Raw genomic sequence first — 24,409 nt, 5'->3', positions numbered from 1 at the left:
CATTAATGCTGAAAGGTAAACAGGTTTTGGAGCAACATATGCTGCCATCCAAGTAACGTCTTTTGCATGGACGCCCCTGCTTATTTCAGTAAGACAATGCCAACCCACATTCTGACCGTGTTACAACAGCGTGGCTTCGTAGTAAAAGAGTGCAAGTTAGACTGGCCTGCTTGTAGTCCAGACCTGTCTCCCGTTGAAAATGTGTGGAGCATTATAAAGCCTAAAATACGACAACGGAGACCCCGGACTGTTGAACAACTTAAGTTGTACATCGAGCAAGAATGGGAATTAATTCCACCTAAAAAAAATAAATGAGTCTCTTCAGTTCCCAAACGTTTACTGAGTGTTGTTAGAAGGAAAGGCCATGTAACACAGTGGTAAAAATGCCCCTGTGTCAACTTTTCTGCAATGTGTTGCTGCCATTAAATTCTAAGTTAATGATTATTTGCAAAAAAAAATATGTTTCTCAGTTCGAACATTAAATATCTTGTCTTTGCAGTCTATTCAATTGAATATAAGTTTAAAATGATTTGCAAATCATTGTATTCTGTTTTTATTTACGAATTACACAACGTGCCAACTTCACTGGTTTTGGGTTTTGTATAATCCATCAGATGGCGGATGACCATTATGAAACACTAACACAGTACAGTGTCAATACCGGTAGCGAGTGTGCCCTACACTGACTGAGGCGTCATTTACTTATAACTACTAAACTTAAACAAAAGGTGAATTGAAGGCAAACTTGACTTACTAGATTGTTAAACAGCTACTCAGCAGACACAAGACAAGCCTTTTTTAATGTAAAAACCATCAACTGAGAATCGAAACATCATAATCTTGACAAAAGGTAGTCATTTGCTGCTATTCTGGAGCTTCCATTCCTTCAAAACTCAGACTGCCTAATGGGAGCGTATGTCAAAGAATGCTATGTTGTAAAACTGTATGTTTTCCTGTAGTCAAAAACCTAACCTCAAGATAACAAGTACCGGTAGTTAAACAACAGGATCCTAGGTGCAGCAATGGAGTTGTCATGCCAGCAGATGACACCACTCTGATCTTCCTGCACCTTCTTTCTTTTCAAACTGTGTGCATCGCCATTGGACTGGAACAGCTGCATATGTGAATTATTGAAAGGACATGTCGGCTTTAAGATGTGCATGGTCCCTAATGATGTTTTTTTTTTCTTTTTTCTTTGTGTGGCAGCGTGGGGGCGGGCCGCACAGGCTGCTACATTGTGCTGGATGTCATGTTGGACATGGCTGAGTGTGAAGGTGTAGTGGACATCTACAACTGTGTCAAAACACTCTGCTCCCGGCGTATCAACATGATCCAGACAGAGGTCAGACTAATTATGTCATGAAAAAGTAACTTTAAAAAAGTCTGCTTCTTCATCTTACTCCCCTTCATAGACAAATACAAAGGTCATTGTATTAGAGGCACATGTTGTCTGTGTGCTGCGTAGGCACGTTCTATTGTTTAGATATGCACCTCATTTGCATATCCAGCATTTATTATGTAAATCCAAAGTTGACATAGTTGTTCATTATATTTGTAGCCATTTGCAACCGTCTCTTAATTAAATTCTTGCTGACGGCAAATGTTTGTTTACGTAAAGATATGTATTTATTCTACTTTGCTACACTACCAACAATGTTCATTTAGAACAAAGGACATATTTAAGTGTGCTGTTGTGTTTAATACATGATTGTTTTTTGTGGTGTTGACTGCCTTATTAAAAATATGTTTTTTGGAAGTATGTTAAAGGCCTACTGAAATGCGATTTTCTTATTTAAACGGGGATAGCAGGTCCATTCTATGTGTCATACTTGATCATTTTGCGATATTGCCATATTTTTGCTGAAAGGATTTAGTAGAGAACATCAACGATAAAGTTTGCAACTTTTGGTTGCTGATAAAAAAGCCTTGCCTGTACCGGAAGTAGCAGACGAGTAGGGTGACGTCACAGGTTGTGGAGCTCCTCACATCCGCACATTGTTTACAATCATGGCCACCAACAGCGAGAGCGATTCGGACCGAGAAAGCGACGATTTCCCCATTAATTTGAGCGAGGATGAAAGATTTGTTGATGAGGAAAGTCAGAGTGAAGGACTAGAGGGCAGTGGGAGCGATTCAGATAGGGAAGATGCTGTGAGAGGCGGGTGGGACCTGATATTCAGCTTGCAATGACTAAAACAGTAAATAAACACAAGACATATATATACTCTATTAGCCACAACACAACCAGGCTTATATTTAATAAGCCACAAATTAATACTGCATAACAAACACCTCCCCCCTCCCGTCCATATAACCCGCCAATACAACTCAAACACCTGCACAACACACTCAATCCCACAGCCCAAAGTACCGTTCACCTCCCCAAAGTTCATACAGCACATATATTTCCCCAAAGTCCCCAAAGTTACGTACGTGACATGCACATAGCGGCACGCACATACGGGCAAGCGACCAAATGTTTGGAAGCCGCAGCTGCATGCGTACTCACGGTACCGCGTCTGCGCATCCAACTCAAAGTCCTCCTGGTAAGAGTCTCTGTTGTCCCAGTTCTCCACAGGCTAATGGTAAAGCTTGACTGTCATCTTCCGGGAATGTAAACAATGAAACACTGGCTGTGTTTGTGTTGCTGAAGTCAGCCGCAATACACCGCTTCCCTCCTACAGCTTTCTTCTTTGCTGTCTCCATTGTTCATTGAACAAATTGCAAAAGATTCACCAACACAGATGTCTAGAATACTGTGGAATTTTGCGATGAAAACAGACTACTTAATAGCTGGCCACCATGCTGTCCCAAAATGTCCTCCACAATCCGTGACGTCACGCGCTGACGTCATCATACCGAGATGTTTTCAGCAGGATATTTCGTGCAAAATTTAAAATTGCACTTTAGTAAGCTAACCCGGCCGTATTGGCATGTGTTGCAATGTTAAGATTTCATCATTGATATATAAACTATCAGACTGCGTGGTCGGTAGTAGTGGGTTTCAGTAGGCCTTTAAGACATATACAGTACATTCTAAAGTGTGTGTTTCCCTCCCTGCAGGAGCAGTATGTCTTCATCCATGATGCCATTTTGGAAGCGTGTCTATGTGGCGAGACGGCCATCCTGGTGAACGAGTTCTCAGTTGCCTACAGAGAGATGCTGAGAGTGGATTCCCAGAGTAATTCCTCCCAGCTCCGTGAGGAATTTCAGGTCTGTTTTGCTTCTGGAGCAATGCATTGCATCACTTTAGTTTTAGTTTTTTAGTTGTTTTTTTTTGTTAAATTATGCATTAATTTTGGCTTGTACAACTCCTAAAAAATTATAGCATCACCAGACTTAGAGGTTGATTCAGTTGTTTGATTTTGTAGAAATAAAGCAGATAACAGAAACAAGAAAATAAATAAAAATAATAATTTGTGATATTAACAATTTAATTTTTACATGAAACAGAATTATAATTATGGAATCACTCAAAAAGTAGGAAACAAATATGGACTCACCTTGTATTTTGTATTTCTAAAGCTTATATCTGTATAAGATTACGTCTGTTCATTAATCTGCTTTATTAAAGAAGTGTTCACATCTTGGAGAATTGCTGCACCAGGTAGCTTGACATAAATCATGACTCCAACACAAGAGCTGTCAATTGTAACAAACAAGGTTCCAATGGGCTAAGGACAATATAATAATATTAGAATATTTTTGTCCTTGCACAAGCACACACAATACACTAGTTCAACAAAATTGTCGGCACAGATTCACTCCTCACTGCAGAACAGGTAAATAATAGAAGAACAACTAAAAAATAATATTAAATAAATAAATAAACTGGAATCTAATACGGTCATTATAAAAACTTTACATTGCAGAATGTTATAGCACATATTAAAACACGTCATATTAACAATGTTGCTGATTGCACTTGTGCATGAAATGACACAGTTTCACAGTCACATGTTTGTATTTAACAGGACTATGGCCCCGTTATAAAAACTGTCCCTCTGTCTATTAGTTTGTGTTTTCAGCACCCTGACTCTTCTGCCTTAGGATCATCCGGTGTCCTGGGTCTGTACTGTCTTTTAAAATTATGCGTGCCCTTTTGAGACTGCGGGTGCTATAGAGGTCCTGGAGGGAGGGGAGAGGGTGCCCAATGATTTGATGGGCGGTGTTGATGTTGAGCAATGGTGGACTATGGATGAGTAAATGAAAGTTATATTCAATTATGACTCGCAAATCTGCTTTGTGCAAGGTGATGATGCTGGAATTTTTGTTAGCTGGTGTTCAAATTAGATTTATGAAGACAACTGCCTGAAGAAAACATAAATGTCCACAGTCATTGATGATATGTGGCTGCATGATTAGTAATGGCACTGGGGAGATGACCGATTCAGATTACATCTTCAGTAAATACAGAAGTTTACATTGACATGTTGGACACTTGTCTTATTCAATCAATGGAAAGCATGTTCGCGGATGATGGTGACATTTTTTAAGATGATAATGCATCTTGCCATGGAGCAAAAACTGCAATAACTTTTCTTGAAGAAATATACTTTAGGTCAATGTCCATCCATCCATCCATCCATCCATTTTACCGCTTGTCCCTCTCAGGGTCGCGGAGCCTATCCCAGCCTGCAAATAGTCCAGATTTCAATCCAATGTAAAATGTGTGGTGAAAATGAAAGAAAATAGTCCATGGCACGACTCTAACCTGCAAAGCCGATCTGACAACAGCATAGAAAGTTGGAGATTGAGTACTGTTTGTCACTCGTTAAGTCCATGCCTCAGAGACTGTAAGCTGTTGTAAAAGAATGAGCTGGTGCGACAAAATGCTAGTTGTGTGTTGTAGTGTTTTTTGTTTATTTTTTATGATTCCATAATTTTTCTCAAATGTATTTAGTGATTCCATATTTGTTTGACTCTGCTTGATTTAAAAACGAAACTGTTACTGAATACCATATTTTTTCTTGAATCATTTTAATAAAGAACAAAAAGTAAATTAGGAAACAAAAGGAAAAAAAAACATACTTCACTTTAGTGTAATCAGTTTGAATCACTTTACAATATAAAAATATATATGCATGTATGTGTGTGTGTGTGTGTGTGTATATATATATATATATATATATATATATATATATATATATATATATATATATATATATATATATATATATATAAAATATAATATATCACATCACAGGTGTGGCAAATCAAGATGCTGACTAAACAGCATGATTACTGCACAGGTGTGCCTTAGGCTGCCCACAATAAAAGACCACTCTTAAATGTGCAGTTTTATCACACAACACAATACCACAGATGTTGCAAGTTTTGAGTGAGCGTGCAGTTGGCATGATGACTGCAGGAACGTCCACCAGAGCTGTTGCCGTGAATTTAATATTAATTTCTCGACCATAAGCCAATTCCAAAGACGTTTAAGAGAATCTGGCAGTACATCCAACCGGCCTTACAGCCGCAGACCACGTGTAACCACACCAGCCCAAGACATTCACATCCAGCAGGTGCACCTCCATGATCATTTGAGACCAGCCAACCGGACAGCTGCCGCAACAATTAGTTTGCATGACCAAAGAATTTTTGCAAAAACTTTGAGAAACCGTCAAAGGGAAGCTCATCTGCGTGCTCGTCGTTCTCATCGGGGTCTTGACCCGACTGCAGTTTGTCGTTGTTACCGACTTGAGTGGGCAAATGCTCATATTCGATGGCGTCTGGCACGTTGGAGAAGTGTTCTCTTTACAGATGAATTCCAGTTTTCACTGTTCAGGGAAAATGGCAGACTGCGTGTGTGGTGTTGTGTGGGAGAGCGGTTTGCTGACGTCAACGTTGTGAATCGAGTACCCCTTGGTGGGAGTGGGGTTATGGTATGGGCAGGCATATGTTATGGACAATGAACGCAAGTGCATTTTATTGATGGCATTTTGAATGCACAGAAACACCGTGACGAGATCCTGAGCCCATTGTTGTGCCATTCACCCAAGACCATCACCTCATGTTGCATAATGACAATGCACGGCCTCATGTTGCAAGGATCTGTACACAATTCCTGCAAGCTGAACACATCCCAGCTCTTGCATGGCCAGCATATTCACCAGACATGTCACCCATTGAGCATGTTTGGGATGCAGTGGATTGGCGTATACAGTTCCAGTTCCAGCAACTTGGCATAGCCATTGAAGAGGAGTGGACCAACATTCCACAGGCCACAATCAAAAACCTGATCAACTCTATGCGAAGGAGATGTGTTGCACTGTATGAGGCAAATGGTGGTCACACCAGATACTGACTGCTTTTCTGATCCCCCCCAAGGCCCCAATAGAGCAAAACTGCACATTTCTGTGACCTTTTACTGTGGGCAGCTTAAGGCACACCTGTGCTACAAACATGTTGCTTAATCAGCATCTTGGTATGCCACAACTGTGAGGTGGGATGGATTATCCTGGCAAAGAATAAGTACTCACTAACACAGATTTAGACAGATTTGTGAAACAATATTTGGGAGGAATGGGTCGTTTGTGTATATAGTAAAAGTTGTACATCTTTGAGTTCAAAACAAAAGTGTTTTTATTTTTGTTCAGTATTGTAAATGCTCAGAGAGTACTACTTTTTCTGATGGGTAAATAAATTAACTGAAGTAATTAGGATCGGTTCCAAATTGTGGGAGTTTTGTTATCAAAAATGTATGTGTAACTGAAATGTCTTCATGCCCCAATGTACCACCAAGTTGTGTCAACATTCTTCAGGCTGATTCTGTATAATCTTAAAGGGGAACATTATCACAATTTCAGAAGGGTTAAAACCATTAAAAATCAGTTCCCAGTGGCTTATTATATTTTTCGAAGTTTTTTTTAAAAATTTTACCCATCACGCAATATCCCTAAAAAAAGCTTCAAAGTGCCTGATTTTAACCATCGTTATATACACCCGTCCATTTTCCTGTGACGTCACATAGTGAAGCCAACACAAACAAACATGGCGCATAGAACAGCGAGCTATAGCGACTAGAGATGCGCGGTTTGCGGGCACAACCGCGGAGTCCGCGGATTATCCGCGGATCGGGCGGATGAAATTTAAAAAAATAAGATTTTATCCGCGTGCGGGTCGGGTCAGGCGGATCAATTAGATTTTTTATTTATTTATTTATTATTTTTTTTTTGCGGGTGGCAGTTAAACCAATTCGGAAATATATATACATAGTTAAATGTTGTTACCCACATACGAAAAACGAGCAGGCACCTGCTGCATATGCCACAACAGAAGAAAAAGAAAAGAAAAGAGATGGACACTTTTACGGAGCGGAGAAGGGACGCCTCGCCGGGGTCCGGGACCGAGGCCCCTTCCCCCGAGAGGGCCCCACCGGGAGCCGTAGCTGAGGCGATCCGCGAGAAGGGCCCGACGCACGTCCAGGGTCACTACCGCGCCCACCGCACCGACACCCCGCCTCGTCCGCCTTCGCCGCGGCCGGCGTCACGCGCAGCAGGTAAGCAGCTTACCTGCCCGCCACCCCCGTGGCCGGGGGCTCGTAACATGGGTCACTCCGCGCGCTCCGCCCGCGCAGCTTACCTGCCCGCCACCCCTGTTGCCGGGGGCGCGTAACAGGGGTCACTCCGCGCGCAGTGCGCTCCGCGCGGCTCCCATATGATTGCGCACTGGTGTGCGTCTGGGTCGTGACAGCGTGGCACGCGAAAGACTGTACTGCATTGGATCAGTCTCCTTTCTTTAACAGGCAAAAGCTTTATAACCTCACCATACCTGCCAACTTTTGAAATCAGAAAAACCTAGTAGCCAGGGTCCAAGGGCCGCAGGCCCCGGTAGGTCCAGGACAAAGTCCTGGTGGAGGGTTCAGGGCTTCGCCCCCCGACGCAAAATGATTACCGTATTTTCCGCACTATAAGGCGCACCTAAAAACCACAATTTTTCTCAAAAGCTGACAGTGCGCCTAATAACCCGGTGCGCTTTATTACGATTCATTTTCATAAAGTTTCGGTCTCGCAACTTCGGTAAACAGCCGCCATCTTTTTTCCCGGTAGAACAGGAAGCGCTTCTTCTTCTACGCAAGCAACCGCCAAGGAAAGCACCCGCCCCCATAGAACAGGAAGCGCTTCACCCGCCCCCGGAAGAAGAAGAAAAAACGCGCGGATATCACCGTACGTTTCATTTCCTGTTTACATCTGTAAAGACCACAAAATGCCTACTAAACGATCCGGTTCATAAAAAGACGCAATCTCTCCATCCGCACACGGATTACTACCGTATTTCACAGCAACTGAACCGCACTGTGGAACGGGAGCACGTACGGTGAATATTCGCTCCACAGGGAATGAGAAGTCATCCTTCACTGTGGTTCTAGCTTGCCATGCTAACTTCCACTCATGGTGATATTCAAAAGGAAGACCTTGCCAAAAGAGACCTTTCCAGCCGGCGTCATCATAAAAGCTAACTCGAAGGGATGGATGGATGAAGAAAAGATGAGCGAGTGGTTAAGGGAAGTTTACGCGAAGAGGCCGGGTGGCTTTTTTCACACAGCTCCGAAGGCGAACACACCTTCACTAAGACGGGCAGACAGCCTCGGACGACATACGCCAACATTTGCCAGTGGATCGTAAATGCTTGGGCAGATATTTCGGTCACAACTGTGGTCCGAGCTTTCCGGAAGGCAGGATTCACAGAACAACAGCGACACTGACTCCCGATGACTTCTACGAGACGGAACCGGCCATTTTGGATCCCACGCTTGCGCAACTTTTCAATTCGGACACCGAAGACGAAGAATTCGAAGGATTTACGAATGAAGAATAACTTCAGAAGGTGAGCGCTATGTTTATTTTGTGTGTTGTGACATTAACGTTCGAGCAACATTATGTTACTATTGCTCTACACCATTTTGAATTTTACTATGTTTGTGATTGCACATTTGCGTACATTTTGGGACAGAGTTGTTAGAACGCTGGTTTTCAATATATTATTAAAGTTTGACTGAACTATCTGACTGTTTTTTTGACATTCACTTTAGCGCAGCGTTTTTTTGACATTCACTTTAGCGCAGCGTAGGCGCGGCTTTTAGTCCGGGGCGGCTTATTGGTGGACAAAATTATGAAATATGTAATTCATAGAAGGTGCGGCTAATAATCCGGTGCGCCTTATAGTGCGGAAAATACGGTATTAGCATTCAGACAGGTTAAAATGTTGCTAAAACCATCACTTTTCTATCAGTCACAGTGACTTTTCAAAACAAAAATATTACAGCAAAAATCATATGGGTTGATTGACATGTTTATTCTGTAAGCTAACTTCAATAGTTTGAAATTATTTTGACAGTTAATGCCAGTTATCCTGTCAACCTTTCACAAGACTTCAATTTGTTAATTGAAAGTATAAACAGTATAAACACTTTTTACAGTAAACAAATGGTAAAACAGTACTAAACAATTCCATAAAAAAAAAAATTGGTGTCATTATTAACTTTCTGTCCAAGCTTGTATAATCTACTGCCTTGTTCAATTGTAAAAAATATTCTGTGCCTAAAATTCACATTTCTATCACAATTATCATACTGTAAACATGGTAAGCTAACTTCATTAAAATTAATAGTCCTGTCAATAGCATGGAATTACAATTCAAATGTAGTTTTTTTGTAAGCCTTTCAAAAGAATTCAAAATATGAAAAATTAATGAAAATTAATTTAAGCCATCAGACACTTTGAAAAGTGGCACATCACATCTCTAATGTAATCATTTGAACTTTTCAACAGAAATAGCACTGCAAAAATATTAAGGACATACTTCTGTATTTTGGTAGTTATGCTGTCAACATTTAACAAGATTTCTTTAACTTGGACTTGAAAGCATAAATAGTATAAACACTTTTAACAGTATGTCGTGCTGTGAAATACAGCCGACAGGATTGCGCACCAAACACGAGGCAAGGCCAAAGTGCATGCAGGTGCAGGAGAAGAAAGGACTTCTTTCATTTAAGGTTTGTGATAAACCATCAAACTCATTCGTTAAAAGGACTCTATAGTAATATAAAGCGAATTCTTTCTGGACATTATCATGCAAGAAAAGTTTATTTTTGGGACCGCGATCACCGCGTAATGATTTTCAAAGGTTGCATTACAAACATGTAACTGTCCCATGTGATCAGCCAGTGCGATTGGAAGTCCATGCTCAATTATTGCCTCCGTAAATAAAACTTCGGCATTTAATCACATCCAAAGAATCTGTTTGGGCGACGAAAAACGTTGAAAGTTTTCCACTTGTATCGCTAGCAACGGCATTAGACTTGTGTTTTTTTGTCCCAAAGTGGTCTTTTACATCGCTAATTCCTCCGTGTCCGATCGAAAAATCTTGTCTGCACAAGGTGCAATTCGCGTAGTTTTCACCCTTTTTTTTTTAAATTAATGAAAAACCGTATTTTTTATCACTGCACCCGTAACCCGGAATAGGTTGATGAAAACCGTACGAATTACGGGAAAACCGGAGTAGTTGGCAGGTGCCTCACTAATGCCTTGCATCGTCTATATTAGATATACCGGGCGGATGGCAGGCGGATGCAGTTCTGATCAAACGTTACATCGGGTGGATGGCGGATGGTTGACGACTTTCTGATGCGGTTGCGGATGAAATATTTGCCTATCCGCGCATCTCTAATAGCGACATTAGCTCGGATTCAGACTCAGATTTCAGCGGCTTAAGCGATTCAACAGATTACGCATGTATTGAAACGGATGGTTGCAGTGTGGAAGCAGGTAGCAAAAACGAAATTGAAGAAGAAACTGAAGCTATTGAGCCATATCGATTTGAACCGTATGCAAGCGAAACCGACGAAAACGACAAGACAGCCAGCGACACGGGAGAAAGCGAGGACGAATTCGGCGATCGCCTTCTAACCAACGATTGGTATGTGTTTGTTTGGCATTAAAGGAAACTAACAACTATGAACTAGGTTTACAGCATATGAAATATATTTGGCAACAACATGCACTTTGAGAGTGCAGACAGCCCAATTTTCATCAATTAATATATTCTGTAGACATACCCTCATGTCAGCAGGCCAGGGAAGCTAGGGTCGATATTCTTCTCTTGATCATTTTCGGTGGCATAAGGGACGGTGTGAGCCAAGACATCCAGCGGGTTTAGCTCGCTCGTCTGCGGGAACAAACTGCCGCCATTGTTTGCCGTGCTACCGAGGTCCTTTGTCCCTGAATTGCTCACACACTCCGGCAGATTCAATGGGGGTCTGGCGGCAGATTTCTTTGACTTTATCGTTGGAAATGCATCTGCTTTGAGTGTCGCAGGATATCCACACATTCTTGCCATCTCTGTCGTAGCATAGCTTTCGTCGGTAAAGTGTGCGGAACAAACGTCCAATTTTTTGCCACTTTCGCATCTTTGGGCCACTGGTGCAACTTGAATCCGTCCCTGTTCGTGTTGTTACGACAACACACCGACGAGGCATGATGTCTCCAAGGTACGGAAAACAGTCGAAAAAACGGAAAATAACAGAGCTGATTTGACTCGGTGTTTGAGAAAATGGCGCATTGCTTCCTGATGTGACGTCACGTTGTATATATATTGACGCTTACATAGGTCTGGTAATAATGTTCCCCTTTAACCAAAAAAACCTAATGTGTATGTGAAGGTGCTTTATCTGGGTCCATATAGCATAGCTTATGTTGATTATTATATATAGTAGTTTGAGTTGAAACAATAGATAGGGATGCGTAGACTGACAGCTGCTCCACTGTATAAAATGTCTAAAGAACAGAGACATTTTGAAATGAACAAAGAGAGCAGGAAGTAGTTTAACGAGCTTATTTGTGTGTGCATGCACAGACGTGTGCAGAGTGTTTGTGCGGGATTATGATAGTGCCACTTCACTGTGTGACTGTATTAAAATCTTTTGGTTGCTAGCGAGGCGGCCGCTGCACATTTTTATGAGGTGTTGATAAGGAGAGAAGAGAACCAGCTGTGTTCTCACATGCTACTCTTGCCTCATACGCAGCTTCCTCCTCCTCCTCCTCCCCCTCCTTCTCCTGCCGCTGCAGCGCTTTCATAGCCCACCAGCCGCACTCATTCTAGGTTTAACATTTCAAAGGGATGCCGGGGAAGGCTCATGCGCTTCCTTTAATTTGATGCGGTTTTATCCTTATGTTCTACATAGGAATTATGAAGGATGTATGTTTGGGATTAGGAACATGTGCAGCTAGTGTGACACGCTAATTACAAACATGCCTTGCATTGATGCTGTGCTCCCATCCCACTGTGACTGTTGTTGAAAGCATCCCCCTCACCCAATAGGCTCACCGCTTTCTACCAGCACAGAGGAAACCACTTGCTTAGTTGTATTATTGATATTGTGTGTTAACGAATGTACTTTCTATTACTTAAAGTTGTTACATCGCTACTTTTGCTTGGTTTGTAGCTGGATGACACAAAAATGGCAAATCCCATCTCCTTATAAACTCTGCCTACATTTAGAGTGAGACATGTTACATTCTGGGGAAATGTTTGAATAAAATAATAATAGAAGAGTTTGAGTCACTGTGGAATTGCTCCCCTATCCCAAGACTGCAAATAGTGGATTCCTATTCCTGCAGCAGGGCTATTCAACTTTAATTGTGTTGAGGGCCACATTTTCAGAAAGCTAAGGTCCAGGGGGGCTGGACTTCTCCCTGTACGATTATTCATATTTTATATATACTTGAGAACAGTTGACATTTGATTTTTGCTCTATTTAATTTGTCTCTGTTACGAAATTTGGTGTTCTCTGCTGTTTATAAGGCCCTACTGCAAAAAAGCTAGTCAAAGATCATCTGCATGTATGACAGTGTTTCCGTGTTATTAGAAATCTGCTGCCAATATGTTTGTGTCTTCCAATATTTTTTTACTGAACTTGCGGGCAATCTGATGTCATTCCTTGCACAGGTCTTGCCCGTGGTGCACCAGCTGAATAGCCCCGTCCTACAGTAAATTATTTCTCCAAATATCAAAAAAAGTACCCTGCGACCAGTGTTGGGACTAACGCGTTACAAAGTATAAATAACGCAAAATAACGCAGTAACGCATCATGTAGTAACGGTAACTGAGTTACTGAATATAAAAAATAACGCGTTAGATTACTAGTTACCGCCGACTAACGCGTTATTTTTTATATTCAGTAACTCAGTTACCGTTACTACATGATGCGTTACTGCGTTATTTTGCGTTATTTTTTATGTAGTATCGGCTAGAAACTGAGAAGATCTGAGTGTTGCAGCGCTGCTGAAGAGGCGACAAAAAAGAGGCGCGCCGCGCGCTGTCTGTGTGTACGTGTGTGTGTGTGTGTGTGTGTGGGAGGGGGCGTGTCTGTGTCTACTATCAAGACGTCATGGCGAACCCCGAAGCCGAGTTTCTTAAAATGGAGATATTTTCAGTACGTTTCTTTTATCGACCACAAAGAAAAGAACATTTTAGTTGAATGTAAGTTTCAAATATGCTGAAACAGCTACAAAAACAACATGCTTCGACGAAGCTAGTAAAGAGAGACACACTTCACCTCCACCTCCAACAGCGGCTGGATTTTAATGAGGCACTGCACACTGAAGGTACACACACTCTGTCAATTATCTTATATACTCTTTCATTTTAGACTTTTAGAGTGTTTGATTATCACATCACTCTAAATGTTTAGACTATAAAGTTCACAAACCTAAAGAGGGATACTAGTGGGCCAGGCTAATATTTCCTTTTCTCTAAACTAAGTGGGGAAATGTGTAGAGTGTTCTGGGCTTCAGACATGATTTTATTTCTGAATTCCTTGAGATAAAAAAACACCTGGTTAGGCTTTATGTATGTAGTGTGTGCCTTTCTTGTTTTACAGCTATGTTGTTATTATGCTGTTTGTTACTTATGTATGTTAAGTTGCAGCTATTTAAAATAGTTTTGTCAATTTGTTCTGGTCTGAAACAAATTGGCCCTTTAAAACATATCTTTGTCTTTGTGTGTTGTATGTAGAGCACATTGCTTAGCAGAGTTCAGTGATGCAAATGCATGTCAAGTTGATCAACAGATTGTATTATTCTCCAGTGCAATAACAGTACTAAAATGAAGGCTAAAAGGGCATTAAATGGGGCCTTAAAAAAATAAAAATAAAAATATAAGTAACTAAATAGTTACTTTTCACAGTAACGCATTACTTTTTGGTTTAAGTAACTGAGTTAGTAACTGAGTTACTTTTGAAATAAAGTAACTAGTAACTGTAACCAGTTACTGGTTTTCAGTAACTAACCCAACACTGCCTGCGACATTCACTTTTGTTAACATAATGTATGTTCTCTCTTTGCCATATGTGTCATGTTGAAATTATTCCAACCACTTCATAATAAGAAATTATACAGTGTGCATTATCCTTCACGGATCAGGATGTGCACTGCTTAACATACAAACAGAAAAACCAGCACTAACCTGCAACTAACAAAATAGTTAGACAAACAAAGAGAAATACAAATGTTGTTGTTGTCACCCCCCCTACACACACACACACACACACACACACACACACTCTTGTGTCAGTCAAAACTGTTCTACTCACTCCAGAGTCACAGTACATAGTATATTCATGTCGTATCACATCATCTTCTATATGAACCAGAAAAGGGACCAGTGGCGGGCTGTGCGTTTCCCACCTAGGCCTTCAGTGATGTCCGACTTCAAAGAATACCTCTCAAAATACCATCATGTATGTCACCACATGACCATTGCTGGAGAAATACTATACAGGGACACATTTACGCCCTACTGTTCATTGAAACACATCAACAGTGTACAGAATGGGTTATTTTCAATAAACCCGCATCAGCAATTGAAACATATCTTATGTGGTACTGTCAAATTTTCAAATTGCAAAAAACATATTAAACGTGAAAAAAATAAAGAAATAAAATAATTCAACTCACAATTTGTAGCACCCATTTGACGCCGTATAACCCCTCGTAGTCGGTTTATTCAAGTGGAAATGGCGGGCATTTCCCCATTTCATCGCCGACATCGTCTCAAAAGATTTAGTTTCTCTTTAAATATCCTTCTTGAAAATGGCCTTGCAAATATATATCTGCCACCTAATCAACGTTTTGTTCTGCTTCTTTGTGGGTCAACACTTCCTGCTTCCTGCTAAAATTGCAATTTGTGATTGGATAATCACTTTGGAATGACAAGTGAGCATCCAATCACAGTCTTGTTAACATCAGACTACCGAGATAGGCTACTGTCAACAATTTGTGATCTCATTTCATTTCTTTTTATTCCTTTTAATGAAAATGCATATATACAAGCCATATACAGTTGACACTATCATTGTTTTTTTGTTTCTTATACATTTGCATTATCAGAAAGGAGCAGATGGTCTGATCTGATTGGCAATCGCAACTGTCTCTCAACTCTATGTGTTCTCAAATTCATCTGCTAACGGTCCCGATGAGTATCCAATCACAGGACGCGTAAATGTCACGTTCAACGTGAGGCCATCTAGAAGGCCTTACTGTCAACAACGCAAGATCTGATTGGCTATCGCAACTGTCCATCAACTGTATGTGCCCGTTCACTTACAGTGCATAGACGCCCGCATTGTTGATTCTGAAGGCTTTGGGCAGATTTGATACAGCATGGCAACATAAGCTAGCTGAATTCTGATTGGATAAAAACTCTAAACTAAAAACAACAGCACTGGAAGGAGCAAAATATGACATGAAATTAATATGAATAATTTTAGATATTTAGGGAAAGTAAATAAAAAATTACTTGTATCTTTAATTATGATCATGATTTCTGGTTATGTTAAGCCAGCAGAGAAGTTCTTGCTGGCCCTGACGTCCCACCACTGAAAAGAACTTTTAAAACACAAACGCAAATGACAATTTGTTGCTTTTGTTTAAAAATGTTGTTTTTTATTTTGAGTCATAATTCAATCAATTAACTTGCCCAATAATTAAAAATGGTACACATCATCATCTTACATCCTAAAACAAGAACTGTTAACTAAAACAATGTTCCAAAAGAAAGGTAAACATTTTTTTGTCATTTTTGTTGAATATTTTTTTGTTTTTTGTTAAAATGAGGTTTGAACTAGGGCTGTCAAAAATAACGTGTTTACTCATGTGATTACTCACAGAAGTATCGCAATTATTATGTACCGTATTTTCCGCACTATAAGGCGCACCTAAAAACCTCCAATTTTCTCAAAAGCTGACAGTGCGCCTTATAATCCGGTGCGCCTTATACATGGACCAATATTGAGCCACAACAGGTCTCGCAACTACGGGATGCATAAAGTAACCCCAGCCTCTACTGTAGCGTCTATTCTATGCGCCTTATAATGCGGTGCACCTTATATATGAACAAAGTTTTAAAATAGGCTATTCATTGAAGGTGCGCCTCATAATCCGGTGCACTTTATAGTGCGGAAAATACGGTATGTATATACGCATATTAATTACGCCATTTATTTTGACCTTGCATGCTCCTTTACATTAACTGCGGATGGTTGCCTGAAGGCGGGTTGTTATACGGTCAGTGATCAGGTCAATACATACGCCCATGCAAAGAGAAATGAGGAGACTCCCACTGGTGTGCTCACTGACAAATGTTGCTTCAAAATACGCCCAGATATGGGACTTTAGATAAAACTGTTTTGAGAAAATGATGTAGAACATTCGAGCAACACATTATAAACATCTGTAAGACATTTTGACAATAAAACTGCATTTGTGTCCAAATATTGGGCTCTTTTAAAATGTAGTTAAATCATCCAAGCAAGAAATAACCTATGATTAATCATATTTATCCCAAATACAAAAGTGTGATTAATATGATTTGAAAAAAATAATAATTTGACAGCAGGAGTTTAAACATTTCTCTCACATTAAAATCAAAAATGTTTCAGTCAGCTTCATCCGTCATAAATCAGGTTGTATTTGTAATTTCAAAAGAGTTAGGAAGAACTTTCTTTTTTTGGATGTTTGCGCCTCGTTATAACCGTTCTTCCCACCCCAGAATCCCGGATGGTACCATCCCCTCATCATACATCATTGCTAGCATCAATGGACAAAGTAACACGAATACGACACTCTGTGTTACAATGCCGCATGTCGGCTATTGGCGTGATCCCAGGATGCAGAGAAATATAGGCAAAGTACAAGCAGGAGGGCCCTTTATTATGTATCAGGCAGACTATAAGACACTCAGGTCTAGCAGGAATTTAGAAAGGAGGCAGCAATATTTATTACAATAAAGATTTTAGGCCATATTGACCATCCCTAACCAGGAAAGGAAGTAATACTAAACACAGGAAAATAACAAAAATAGTACAAGCTGTCATGTGGGATCATGACACTTATCATATTTTTTTTGTTAACAGTTTCAACCTTGGTATAAATCTGCGGTCTACTCAGTGTTTTTCTAGAGTTACACATCTTATTATTGTGAAATGAATAAAAGTAAAATATGCAGTATCGCGGTATCCTTGAAGTTATAAATCTATGAAAAATGGTATTGTTATTGCTTGTTGTCAGGAAGCTACAGTAATTTATTCTTGAGTCCTGTATAATGATTTTTTCCCCGTGCAGTCTGTTCACTACTTTACTCTTTTCCTACCTTATCATTTGTAGACGCTAAACTCTGTGACACCCCACCTGGATGTCGAGGAATGTAGCATCGCCCTGTTGCCCAGAAATCGAGAGAAGAATCGCAGCATGGATGTTCTTCCACCAGATCGGGCCTTGGCCTTCCTTGTAACAACAGAGGGGGAGAGCAACAACTACATCAACGCTGCTCTGGCTGACAGCTTCCACCAGCAAGCTGCCTTCATTGTGACCCCTCACCCTCTGCCCGGCACCACGGCGGACTTCTGGAGGCTTATCTTCGACTACGGCTGCACGGCTGTGGTAATGCTCAACCAACTGAATCAGTCCAACTCGGCCTGGGTAAGGTCAAAGTCTTGTGTATTGTTGATCATTGATTAGCGTTATAGGAAAATGTTTCTGTTCATGAGTGGCCCTTTTCCATAATTCTTTACTGGATACTTTTTTCTGCCATCGCTCTTTCTGCATCTCAATGTGCGTGGGATTAGTTCCTTCATGCCATTTTGTCAGGCTTTGATCCTTGACCACATTGATCTCAAAGCACGACTAGATAACACCCGCCCCACTTTTTCCTTTTCCCTCTTTTCTCTTCCACTGCCCTCCGGCCACATCTCAGGCTTCTTTTTGTTGGCGCCCCACTTTTTCAATCTCCTAGCATATGTCTTCTATCTCCTCCTGCGCGATTGCCTGCTGGATTTTTAATTCTGTTTAGTGACATAGCAAGAAAGTGGAAGGGAATTTCAAAAAACTTTGAATATGTAAGCGATAATGAAACACATGCTCAAAATCCAGACTTGGTAATAGACAGACTGCGTTTACAAACGGAACACAACTTTTTTGCGTATTCTAACTTGGCTGGGTAAAAATGTGAAATTCATATTTCATTGTTTCACAGGTCTGTTCAATCCAAACCATTAATCTTCCATGAAATCAGTCAGACAACTCTTTTCCAAAGGCGTCTCTCATACAGACCTAAAAATGTTTAAAACATGTAACCCATTGCAATCTCTCCACTTTTACTGGCATCTAAAAATACATATGCAATACCTGCAATATGTTGAGTCAACCGGTTGGCAAGTGGGGGAGTGGGACGGCAGGTGTAAAATATATATATATATTTTTGTTTCTTTTAGTGCAGTGCAGAACCTTTTTGGACCTTTTGGCAACTTTAGTCACAAGACTTTTAGGAACACTGATGTGGAGTTAATTTGAGGGATTTGAGTTTTCCCCCTCTTCCTTTCTCGTTGAAATCTCATAAAGAACATTACAGCTCCCACGTCATTCTTATTCCCTGCTGTTAATAACACCAGCTTACTGCCTGGACACCCCCTGCTGTTCATGGCTGCTGGAACCAATGTGACTTACTTTCTTGTGCAAAATGAAATTAAATATACCTATCAGCTCCTTCCGCTAGACCCAACCAGCTGCCTTTATGCATTTTATAATGAGAAACTCCCTTGTTTGTTGAATGAATTGAAACTTCTTTATATGCTTTACATAATGTATGACAAATAGAGGGCTGTCCATTGGGATACATTATGTGTGTGCATGTAGCCATAAATTACTATGTTTTATACTTTTGTTATCAACATTTTTTAATATGCATTTATAATTCTCTGATGTGAATTGACAATGCCTCATAAAAGAACGATCATTTATAACTCAGTGGTGTAGGTGTAGATTGGTGTCTAGATGATCGTCACACAATACTAAGGGCCTAATTTAATAAGAAAAAAACACCACGCGCGAAACTGTGTGTGCAAAAAATCATGAGTGGGCGTGTTGCGTCCGATTTACTAACAATTTACTAACAATTACCAAGTGGTGCAGACCGCCTTATTTAAATTAGGATTTTGCATGTACTATACGGGGCTTTTACCAGAGACGATCGTTTTTCTGCACATTAATGTTATCATGCTTCTACCTGTGTGCGATGTCTTGAACCAGCAGCACACATCTATAATCTGTAACACAGTTTCTGAATCGCAGTCTAGATAACAGAAACCTATCCACACTGACACTTGCCGTGGTGCGTCAAACGCAAGAACATGAACAATGAAAGATGTCTTTTCATGTTGGAAATATACACTAAACAAAAATATAAAAGAAACACTATTGATTTTGCTCAAATATCTAAAACTTTTACTATATACACAAAGACCTATTCCTCTCAAATATTGTTCACAAATCTGTCTAAATCTGTGTTAGTGAGCATTTCGTCTTTGCCAAGATATTCCATCCCACCTCACAGATGTGGCATGCCAAGATGCTGATTAAACAGCATGATTATTGCACAAGTGTACCTTATAGGCTGTCCACGATAAAAGGCCACTCTGAAATGTGTAGTTTTATCACACATTTGAGGGAGTGTGCGGTTGGCATGCTAACTGCAGGAATGTCCACCAGAGCTGTTGCCTGTAAATTTAATATGTATTTATCTACCATAAGCCGTCTCCAAAGGAGTTTGAAATAATTAGGCAGTACATCCAACCGGCCTCACAACTGCAGACCACGTGTAACCCCACCAGCCCAGGACCTCCACATCCAGGAGGTGCACCTCCATGATCGTCTGAGACTAGTCAACCGGGCAGCTGCTGAAGCAATTGGTTTGCATAACCAAATGATTTCTGCACAAACTGTGAGAAAACATCTCAGGGAAGCTCATCTGCATACTCGTCGTTCTCATCGTGGTCTCGACCTGACTGCAGTTCGTTATCGTAACCGACTTGAGTGGGCAAATTCGATGGCGTCTGGCGCGGTGGAGAGGTGTTCTCTTCACGGATGAATCCCGGTTTTCACTGTTCAAGGCAGATGGCATACAGCATGTGTGGCGTAGAGTGGGTGAGTGGTTACATTTAATAAAGTCAAATACAAATAAGGCAACAAGAGAAGTATCGTACACTTCTCTTTTGTAAAGTAAATCTGAACAGCCGATATGGGCATCTACATCAACTGTATGATTTGCCTGAGAAGCTGGACAGGACAAAAAAAAAAGAATTTATAAATAAAATAAAAATAATTAAAAAAAGACTTTGATAAGTTGGTACACTTTGTCAGCCAATTTAGAGACAATGAAGAGAGCAACATGACAAGGTGCTTGAGTTCACCCCCCTTTTCTGACTGTGAGTCATTCTTCATCTAAATGAGAATATATGAACATCCTATCAGTCGGCATCCTAATGACAACAGACCATATACAGTAAGTGATGTTTTATTATGTTTGTTGGCTCTCATGAAGTCTGCAGTGAGTAGTAAACAGTTAGGTTGGGAAAAAAGCAAACGTGATGAATAAATAAATGATAAATGGGTTATACTTGTATAGCGCTTTTCTACCTTCAAGGTACTCAAAGCGCTTTGACAGTATTTCCACATTCACCCATTCACACACACATTCACACACTGATGGCGGGAGCTGCCATGCAAGGCGCTAACCAGCAGCCATCAGGAGCAAGGGTGAAGTGTCTTGCCCAAGGACACAACGGACGTGACTAGGATGGTAGAAGGTGGGGATTGAACCCCAGTAACCAGCAACCCTCCGATTGCTGGCACGGCCACTCTACCAACTATTAATCCGCCGCGTATACTTAAAATGATCAAATTACGTAAATATTAAATATTATTATAATTGTGCCCCTTACTACATTACATATATACTTACATCATGTATATAAAACCTCAATGGAGGTGTTTGGATGTTTTTGAAGCGCTTTGTAGGCGGAATTGCGTGGCTCCCATAGGCTCCATTGTAAGCTGACTTTTGATCGCATTTATTTAATATTTAGAATGCATTAAGAAAAATCCATCCATCGCCATGTCTTTCATAATGATTGTGAACGATTATGCAAAATTCCCCAAAAAAGTGCAGTTTCCTTTTAACATTCATATACAGTATATGTATTTTTGAATTTTTTGTTTTTTTATAATATATCATTTCGCTCTATTTTCCAATGGTTGCAGTTTGTGTTTGCAGACTCTGCGTGAGTTTTTTAACTAAAAATGACTAACAACAAATCAAGCATCTTTTTGGGGTGTTATTATTGAAAGTACTTGTTAAAGTTAAGTTAAAGTACCCATGATTGTCACACACACACTAGGTGTGGCGAAATTATTCTCTGCATTTGACCCATCACCCTTGATCACCCCCTGGGAGGTGAGGGGAGCAGTGAGCAGCAGCGATGGCCGCGCCCGGGAATAATTTTTGGTGATTTAACCCCCAATTCTTGTGTTTAGGACTCTACTTCTCTCCTCCGATGTCCGTGACAAACAGCGATCTGCTGCGAGCCTTTACTGACCCAAAACACTCACTGACGTCACACTTGCTTCACCCTGCTGCTCCAGTGGTCTTTCTCTCCTTAAAAGACGCCACTGTTCTCTTAATATTTGCATATTGCACATTTTGTAGATGGATGTCCGCAGTTATATGAGATTTATTAATGTACGTCCACATTGCAGACATGCGTCTTTCTCTGCAGACATTCCTGTGCATCTTGCCTACATCATCACAAAATCCGGTTTCAGCATTGCTGTTACGATGGTCAAAGTCTTTTTTCGGCGGCCAAATTTTTGATGCTTCACTAGCCAAAAGTGCACATTCATACTGTAACAACCTGCCGGTTTTAAATGTTTGTTTGTGTGTGATTGATGTGAAGTGAAAAGGGACTGATAGAGAATGAGGACATGTGTGCCTGTTGGAATTGGTCCGGTTGATAGCGTAAGATTGGCAATAAAGTTAAAAAAGGCGTCTGACTATGTGTGGCTTCTTCTGGAGGTTACAGTACATTATGTTACTTTAATTCGTTTTCAACTGAAAAATAAAATATGTTTAAGGCGTGGCGGGTCTTATTTTGCTGTGGCGGTGCAGCACGACCAATTACATGTCGGGGAAACCCTGTTGGTGCATTATGAATTCAAGAAACGTCTGGACCAAAGGCGTTTCAGGTATTCACATCAAAGTGTCAAGATTCAAGTCTATAGAGTCCTGGTCTTTCTTTATAGCTACAAGAGCTGGGCATTAACTGCTGACACCAAACATACACACAATTATTTTGATCGCAAACTAAAACCTTAATGGCTATCAATGGGACAAACCATCTTCTTGAGAAGTGTGTAACTTGTATCATTTGTGTACCCAAACTATGACGCTGTGCCTTCAGGGGAATGATACAGCTCTTAGGTGTGTTTACAGTACCAGAAATTATCCTTACTGCACATGTCTTTGATGTCAGCTGTTTTTTGGTGGTGGAAAAGGGACTACATTTATTAGTCTCGGAATGAAGCGATTGTCTTGCTGCCGCCCCCCCCCCCCCCCATTCAACATACAGACGTAGCTTTGTATACTGTTGAGTTTGTTGCTTTAAAACGAGACTAGCAAAAACAAAAGTATGGTCTGGAGTGTCATGTGTAGATGTAACAATACAACAAGGGATCCAGTTGTTGTCTTAAGGAGCTGTTTTATCCACCACATCACAGCTAATTTAAGTGCTAACTGGAAGCCTTAAACACATACACAGAATGTCGTAACAGAGAGACGCGCCGCAACCCGTATATAATCACAAAATAAAAAGCACAAAACAGCTCCATTTCAAAAAGAGAGGTAAAACTAAAGTAGTGAACAGAAGGAAACAATGATAAATAGCGTCAGACAAGCAGAAATGCACAATTCCATGTCTGTTTACAGTGGTAGTATACTTCTTCTGCACCTGCAAGTCCAAAAGATGGTGCCATAGCACAAATAATAACACATCTTTCCGTTTATGTTAGGTTCTGCGCATGTCAAAGTAAAGTATTCCGATTTGAGGTGTTATGCATGAAAATAAAGTTAAAGTTAAAGTTAAAGTACCAATGATTGTCACACACACACTAGGTGTGGCGAGATTATTCTCTGCATTTGACCCATCACCCTTGATCACCCCCTGGGAGGTGAGGGGAGCAGTGGGCAGCAGCGGTGGCCGCGCCCGGGAATCATTTTGGTGATTTAACCCCCAATTCCAACCCTTGATGCTGAGTGCCAAGCAGGGAGGTAATGGGTCCCATTTTTATAGTCTTTGGTATGACTCGGCCGGGGTTTGAACTCACAACCTACCGATCTCAGGGCGGACACTCTAACCACTAGGCCACTGAGTAGTGGTTATGCACGTCATAATCAGATTATTATTTTTAGGGTTCATGTACACAGAAACATTCTAATCCAAATGATGATCAGAGCAAAATGTTGTCCATGTACACGTGGCTACTGTTTCAATATGCATACTGATTTTACCCAAGAGCCTGACCTCGCTGATCTAATACCTGCAACATGCTGCACTCGCTCGTGTTATCCACCCTGATTTGCTGCGGTGTTAAAACAATACCAACAAATCCTTCATTATCGCCCATTCTCCTTATGTCTCTGGTCAAAGTCACAATTAAGTACTGTATGCAAGCAAAGGTTAGTTTCATTTTTAGTTTCAGCTACTGTATGTCAACAACCGCTTTAGACAACAACAGCTTATGACGTGAGACAGCCAGTCTGAGGGGCGTTGAGATATGCAGGTTTCCCTGTGTTGCGCAGTTTGCTGCAGTGATCGGTTTTCTTGCTGCTCTCAGTCGAGTTATTTATAGTAAATACTATTCGTTGGAAGTTCAAAGTGTCTTAGTGAGTAACTTTCCTGTCTTTTAGCTTCACTTGGTCTGGATATTCTCCTCTGACCTCTGCCATTTTGACCCAAAAAACTGTCACTCAAAAGATATTTTCTCTTTTCTCAGCTCGTTTTCTCTAAACCCCAGACATG

The 24,409-nt window shown here is 40.7% G+C and overlaps 1 protein-coding gene across 6 annotated transcripts in view; it reads left to right on the top strand.

Moving 5' to 3' along the window:
- Positions 1–24,409, top strand: part of ptprub (protein tyrosine phosphatase receptor type Ub) — a 531,315-nt gene that overhangs the window by 491,573 nt on the left and 15,333 nt on the right. For all 6 annotated transcript variants that reach the window (XM_061951982.1, XM_061951965.1, XM_061951958.1 and 3 more), the window contains 3 exons: positions 1,207–1,342; positions 3,064–3,213; positions 17,667–17,981. In XM_061951982.1, the coding sequence (XP_061807966.1) occupies positions 1,207–1,342; positions 3,064–3,213; positions 17,667–17,981 (601 nt within the window). The remainder of the gene's footprint in view (positions 1–1,206; positions 1,343–3,063; positions 3,214–17,666; positions 17,982–24,409) is intronic.

The sequence above is a fragment of the Nerophis lumbriciformis genome, linkage group LG04, assembly GCF_033978685.3.
Source record: "Nerophis lumbriciformis linkage group LG04, RoL_Nlum_v2.1, whole genome shotgun sequence".
In the NCBI taxonomy this organism is placed as follows: domain Eukaryota; kingdom Metazoa; phylum Chordata; class Actinopteri; order Syngnathiformes; family Syngnathidae; genus Nerophis; species Nerophis lumbriciformis.
The sequence above is the reverse complement of the archived record's forward strand: the minus strand, read 5'-3'. Positions and strand labels throughout refer to the sequence as shown.